At 43.0% G+C, this 7592-nt stretch overlaps 1 protein-coding gene across 1 annotated transcript; it reads left to right on the top strand.

Annotated features, from left to right (window-relative positions):
• Nucleotides 1–1228: 1228 nt before the first annotated feature.
• On the top strand, nt 1229–6230 carry LOC121554914 (CMRF35-like molecule 3). The gene is made up of 5 exons (XM_041868624.2): nt 1229–1263; nt 1486–1538; nt 1634–1957; nt 5523–5676; nt 6110–6230. The coding sequence occupies exons 1-5, from the start codon at nt 1229–1231 to the stop codon at nt 6228–6230; spliced, it is 687 nt and encodes a 228-aa protein (XP_041724558.2).
• The last annotated feature ends 1362 nt before the right edge of the window (nt 6231–7592 follow it).

Below are 7592 nucleotides of genomic sequence, written 5' to 3'. Positions count from 1 at the left end.
CTGCATCTGCAATAGGTAAGCAGCTTGGTTTGAAGAAATCAACTGTGGGAGCAATTATTAGGAAATGGAAGACATACAAGACCACTGATAATCTCCCTCGATCTGGGGCTCCACGCAAGATCTCACCCCGTGGGGTCAAAATGATCACAAGAACGGTGAGCGAAAATCCCAGAACCACACGGGGGGACCTAGTGAGTGACCTGCAGAGAGCTGGGACCAAAGTAACAAAGCCTACCATCAGTAACACACTATGTCCCCAGGGACTCAAATCCTGCAGTGCCAGATGTGTCCCCCTGCTTAAGCCAGTACATGTCCAGGCCCGTCTGAAGTTTGCTAGAGTGCATTTGGATGATCCAGAAGAGGATTGGGAGAATGTCATATGGTCAGATGAAACAAAAATAGAACTTTTTGGTAAAAACTCAACTCGTCGTGTTTGGAGGACAAAGAATGCTGAGTTGCATCCAAAGAACACCATACCTACTGTGAAGAATGGGGGTGGAAACATCATGCTTTGGGGCTGTTTTTCTGCAAAGGGACCAGGACGACTGATCCGTGTAAAGGAAATAATGAATGGGGCCATGTATCGTAAGATTTTGAGTGAAAACCTCCTTCCATCAGCAAGGGCATTGAAGATGAAACGTGGCTGGGTCTTTCAGCATGACAATGATCCCAAACACACCGCCCGGGCAACGAAGGAGTGGCTTCGTAAGAAGCATTTCAAGGTCCTGGAGTGGCCTAGCCAGTCTCCAGATCTCAACCCCATAGAAAATCTTTGGAGGGAGTTGAAAGTCCGTGTTGCCCAGCGACAGCCCCAAAACATCACTGCTCTAGAGGAGATCTGCATGGAGGAATGGGCCAAAATACCAGCAACAGTGTGTGAAAACCTTGTGAAGACTTACAGAAAACCTTTGACCTTTGTCATTGCCAACAAAGGGTATATAACAAAGTATTGAGAAACTTTTGTTTCCACCATAATTTGCAAATAAATTCATTAAAAATCCTACAATGTGATTTTCTGGATTTTCTTTTCTCATTTTGTCTGTCATAGTTGACGTGTACCTATGATGAAAATTACAGGCCTCTCTCATCTTTTTAAGTGGGAGAACTTGCACAATTGGTGGCTGACTAAATACTTTTTTTCCCCACTCTATAGGTCTAAAAGGGGTCTAAAATGCCCACTTTCATCATGATTTTCTCAAAGATTGTTTGTGATACAATTGTAAAAAGCATGTCAAACATCCTTCCCCCCAATCAAGTTCTTATGTGAGAATTGCCAGAACAACCTGGGGTACCAAAAATATTTTAGCGCTATCCTGGCGTGGAATCACCCAATAGCCAGAGAGAGCAGGTACAGGAAGGGGTGGACCTCACAGCCCAGTCTGAAAAAGGAAAATAATGCAGAAGACTCTTTCACCACAAACAAAGAGTTTCCATTTCCATGACCTTTAAAGTAATAGATTTTAGACAAAGATAGAGTTGATGCAGAAAGATAACTACTAAGATTTGGATCAATCTCATAATCTTATGTTTTTTAAAAGGTACGTTGTTTTACATCATTGACTATAAAACGTTCAATCACTGTCAAATGAAGACACATTGTTTAATGCATGTGTTTGTTTGTGATTTCCGTTAGCCACCTCATCACTCTCTGGACCCTCGGAGGTGAAGAGTTCGGTTGGTGAAACAGTTCACATCTCCTGCCAGTATCACCAGTTCAACAGGGACAAGGTCAAATACTGGTGCAGGGGTTACCACTGGTACTACTGCACTGTTATCATTCGATCTGATAAACCTAAACATCTGACCAGTGATGTTCAGATATTGGATGATAAAAGCCTTGGGTTATTCACAGTCAGCATGAAGGGAGCAACAGCTGAGGACAGTGACTGGTACTGGTGTGCAATTGAAAGAGCCAGCAGAACTTTGGCGTTTCGTCTTCGGCTGACTGTATCTGAGTGTAAGTACTTTATGTAGCTGAAGTTGTTGCTTACATTTTTTTTTTTTCGATGAGAAATGTAATATAACATTGCATATGCCAGTGATCAATTGCTATTAGTTAAATTAGTGCTTATAAATGTTTCTATAGAAACGTGTGATTCATATAATTACTTTTTATGCAATAGTTCTTAAAGCCAGTTCTTAAAGCCTTTAGTCATATCCTTATTCTAGTCCTCCTCTGTTCCTCTGGTGATGTAGACGCTAACCCAGGCCCTGCAGCCCCCAGTATCACTCCTACTCCCCAGGAGCTATCATTTGTTGACTTCTGTAACCGTAAAAGTCTTGGTTTTCTGCACGTAAATATCAGAAGCCTCCTTCCTAAGTTTGAGTTATTCACTGCGTTAGCACACTCTGCCAACCCTGATGTTCTAGCAGTGTCTGAATCCTGGCTTAGGAAGGCCACCAAAAATTCAGAAATTTCCATCCCCAACTATAACATTTTCCGTCTAGATAGAACTGCCAAAGGGGGTGGAGTTGCAATCTACTGTAGAGATAGCCTGCAGAGCTCTATCATACTATCCAGGTCTGTGCCCAAACAGATTGAGCTTCTACTTCTAAAAATCCACCTTTCCAGAAATAAATCTCTCACTGTTGCCTCTTGTTACAGACCCCCCTCAGCCCCCAGCTGTGCCCTGGACACCATATGTGAATTGATTGCCCCCATCTATCCTCAGAGTTCGTACTGCTTGGTGACCTAAATTGGGATATGCTTAACACCCCGGCCATCCTACAATCTAAACTAGATGCTCTCAATCTCACACAAATTATCAACGAACCTACCAGGTACAACCCTAAATCCGTAAACATGGGTACCCTCATAGATATCATCCTGACTAACTTACCCTCTAAATACACCTCCGCTGTCTTCAACCAGGATCTCAGCGATCACTGCCTTATTGCCTGCGTCCGTAACGGGTCCGCGGTCAAACGACCACCCTCATCACTGTCAAACGCTCCCAAAAACACTTCAGCGAGCAGGCCTTCCTAATTGACCTGGCCCAGGTATCCTGGATGGATATAGATCTCATTCCGTCAGTAGAGGATGCCTGGTTGTTCTTTAAAAGTAATTTCCTCTCAATCTTAAATAAACATGCCCCATTCAAAAAATACAGAACTAAGAACAGATATAGCCCCTGGTTCTCCTCAGACTTGACTGCCCTTGACCAGCACAAAAACATCCTGTGGCAAACTGCATTAGCATCAAATAGCCCCCGCGATAAGCAACTTTTCAGGGAAGTTAGGAACCAATATACACAAGCAGTTAGGAAAGCAAAGGCTAACTTTTTCAAACAGAAATGTGCATCCTGTAGCACTAACTCCAAAAAGTTTTGGGACACTGTAAAGTCCATGGAAAATAAGAGCACTTCCTCCCAGCTGCCCACTGCACTGAGGCTAGGAAACACTATCACCACCGATAAATCTACAATAATCGAGAATTTCAACAAGCATTTTGCTACGGCTGGCCATGCTTTCCACCTGGCTACCACTACCCCGGCCACCAGCTCTGCACCCTCCGCTGCAACTTGCCCATGCCCCCCGCTTCTCCTTCACACAAATCCAGACAGCTGATGTTCTGAAAGAGCTGCAAAATCTGGACCCCTACAAATCATCTGGGCTAGACAATCTGGACCCTTTCTTTCTAAAACTAGCCCGAAATTGTCGCAACCCCTATTACTAGCCTGTTCAACCTCTCTTTCGTAACGCCTGAGATCCCCAGAGATTGGAAAGCTGCCGCGGTCATCCCCCTCTTCAAAGGGGGTGACACTCTAGATCCAAACTGTTACAGACCCATATCCATCCTGCCCTGCCTTTCAAAAGTTTTTGAAAGCCAAGTCAACAAACAGATCACCGACCATTTCGAATCCCACTGTACCTTCTCCGCTATGCAATCCGGTTTCCGAGCTGGTCATGGGTGCACTTCAGCCACGCTCAAGGTCCTAAACGATATTATAACCGCGATCGATAATAGACAGTACTGTGCAGCCGTTTTCATTGACCTGGCCAAGGCTTTCGACTCTGTCAACCACCGCATTCTTATTGGCAGACTAAATAGCCTTGGTTTCTCAAATGACTGCCTCGCCTGGTTCACCAACTACTTCTCAGATAGAGTTCAATGTGTCAAATCGGAGGGCCTGTTGTCTGGACCTATGGCAGTCTCTATGGGGGTGCCATAGGGTTCAATTCTTGGGCCGACTCTTTTCTCTGTGTATGTCAATGACGTCGCTCTTGCTGCTGGTGACTCTCAGATCCACCTCTAAGCAGACGACACCATTTTGTATACATCTGGCCCTTCATTGGACACTGTGTTAACAAACCTCCAAACGAGCTTCAATGCCATACAACACTCCTTCAGTAGCCTCCAACTGCTCTTAAACACTAGTAAAACTAAATGCATGCTCTTCAACCGAACGCTGCTTGTACCCGCCCACCCGACTAGAATCACTACTCTCGACGGGTCTGACCTAGAGTATGTGGACAACTACAAATATCTAGGTGTCTGGTTAGACTGTAAACTCTCCTTCCAGACTCACATTAAGAATCTCCAATCCAAAGTTAAATCTAGAATCGGTTTCCTATTTCGCAACAAAGCCTCCTTCACTCATGCTGCCAAACATGCCCTCGTAAAACTGACTATCCTACCGATCCTTGACTTCGGCGATGTCATTTACAAAATAGCCTCCAACACTCTACTCAGCAAATTGGATGTAGTCTATCACAGTGCCATCCGTTTTGTCTCCAAAGCCCCATATAATACCCACCACTGTGACCTGTACGCTCTTGTTGGCTGGTCCTCACTACATATTCGTCGCCAAACCCACTGGCTCCAGGCCATCTATAAATCACTGCTAGGCAAATCCCCGCCTTATCTTAGCTCATTGGTCACCATAGCAACACCCACCCGTAGTCTGCGCTCCAGCAGGTATATCTCACTGGTCATCCCCAAAGCCAACACCTCCTTTGGCCGCAATTCCTTCCAGTTCTCTGCTGCCAATGACTGGAACGAAATGCAAAAAATCTCTGAAGCTGGAGACACTTATCTCCCCTCACTAACTTTAAGCATCAGTTGTCAGAGCACCTTACCGATCACTGCACCTGTACACAGCCCATCTGAAATTAGCCCGCCCAACTACCTCATCCCTATATTGTTATTTATTTTGCTCATTTGTACCCCCAGTATCTCTATTTGCACATCATCTCTTGCACATCTATCATTCCAGTGTTAATACTAATTGTAATTATTTTGCACTATAGCCTATTTATTGCCTTACCTCCATAACTTGCTACATTTGCACACACTGTATATATATGTATTTCTGTTGTATTTTTGACTTTGTTTTGTTTGACCCCATATGTAACTCTGTGTTGTTGTTTTTATCGCACTGCTTTGCTTTGTCTTGGCCAGGTCGCAGTTGTAAATGAGAACTTGTTCTCAACTGGTTTACCTGGTTAAATAAAGGTTAAATAAAAAATAAAAAAATAAAAAAATAGTATTTGTGAGTTGTTTGAGTTGTTGCTTCGTGTAGTGCTTGTATCTCGGCTCACAACAGAAACCACAAAAGAGTATGACGAGACCTCAACTTCCCTAGCAACGTCAACTCATCTTGAGAGAACATCACGGTCCACACCTTGTATGACTCAAACAACAAGTCTCATATCTGCTACAAGCGATTCAACAAGGTAAACATAGCTTAGTAAATAAGGCTACCAATTTACTGTAAATTGTCGACACATTGTGGAATGCTGCTTTTTGCATAATGTGCATAGGAATACAGGGGATGTCCACTCAATAATCTAAAACAGCAGAATGCACAAACTAACTATATCAGGGCTACCCAACTCCAGTCCTTGAGGGCAGGAACACTTCTGGTTTTCTTCATCTCCTTCTAATCAGGGACTAATTCAGACCTGGGACACCAGGTGAGTGCAATTAACTACCAGGTAGAAACAAAAACCAGAAGTATTTGTCCCTCCAGGACCGGAATTGGGCAGCACAGAACCGTATAGTCAAAGTTGCACAGACCTGCTTACCTATGAGTGGCTAGATTAGTCTTCATTTGTTACATTTCAATGTGCCAATGTGGTTCACCCTCAGCTGATTCTATCTCTACAGTGTGACAGTGTCCTTGGATCAAGATGATCCGGTGTGGAAAGTATGGAGAATATTACGCTGGATGCTCTTCCTCTTCCTGTGCCTTTTCCTTCTTCTCTTCAGCATACTATGTCCTCACTGATATTTGTACCATTTCTGCCAGTGTATCTCTTGCCTCAATGTGTGCTACCTTTTCCCCAAATCAAAATGTCCCAAATCAAAATCGTTGAGAATATTGTTTGTTTTCATTTATAAAGCTAAAACATTCAAACATGCACATATATTAATAACAAGCAAATAAATGGAGGTCACAACATGTTGTGAGAGATATGAGTGTATAGAGAAACAATACTACAGATGTAGGATCTTAATTTGAACCAGTTTGCTACAGCAGGAAAATAATCCTGCAAAAACAGGAAATGTGAATTATTATGTGGATTATAATTAATGGACATTTTTGTATGGGTTGATAAATGTTTCGTTAGGGCAAATCAAGTCTGAAATTTCAAACACTTTAGAAGCCTTTGTAAAACTCAAATACATTACAAGTTTGCGTGTCCTGCTTTGCAGAAAAAAGCATCAATAACAAAAGAGTGATCAAGATCCTACATCTGCAAGAGATTACACTATTACTAGGCTACTACACTGAACAAAAATATAAAAATATAAAGTGTTGGTCCCATGTTTCATTAGCTGAAATAAAATGTTCCTTCGCACAAAAAGCATATTTCTCTCAAATGTTGTGCACAAATTTGTTTATAAGTTTTGAGGGACCGTGCAATTGGCATGCTGACTGCAGGATTGTCCACCAGAGCTGTTGCCAGAGAATTGAATGTTAATTTCTCTACCATAAGCCACCTCCAACGTAATTTTAGAAAATGTGGCAGTACGTCCAACCGGCCTCACAACCACAGACCACGTGTAACCACACCAGCCCAGGACCTCCACATCTGGCTTCTTCACCTGCGGGATTGTCTGAGGGGGTGCTGAGGAGTATTTATGTCTGTAATAATGCCATTTTGTGGGGAAAAACTCATTTTGATGGGCCTGGCTCCCAAGTGGGTGGAACTGGTTACCAAGTGGGTGGGTCTATGCCCTCCAAGGCCCACCCATGGCTGCACCCCTGCCCAGTCATGTGAAATCCATAGATTAGGGCCTAATGAATTTATTTCAATTGACTGATTTCCTTATATGAACTGTAACTCAGTAAAATCTTTGAAATTGTTGCATGTTGCGTTTATATTTTTTATAAACCCAACCAGATTACTCCTTTGAATTCATGGCCATCCTGCATTCACTTCTACAGATCTTGACATGGCTTGGAAGACATCAAAGAAACCAATCCCATAGGCAACACAAAAATGGTCTCATATGGGCCTGGTGTTATTCAAACCTCAGAGAGCCTGCTGGTTTATACACAAATAAACAAGCAAATGTAAATGTAATGCAACCAGTCATCTCCCTTTGATGTCATCATGTGATCAGACATGCAAACCCTGATGGC

The sequence above is a fragment of the Coregonus clupeaformis genome, chromosome 40, assembly GCF_020615455.1.
Source record: "Coregonus clupeaformis isolate EN_2021a chromosome 40, ASM2061545v1, whole genome shotgun sequence".
Lineage (NCBI taxonomy): Eukaryota > Metazoa > Chordata > Actinopteri > Salmoniformes > Salmonidae > Coregonus > Coregonus clupeaformis.
Note: the sequence above shows the minus strand (reverse complement) of the source record. Positions and strands in the feature narration are given on the sequence as shown.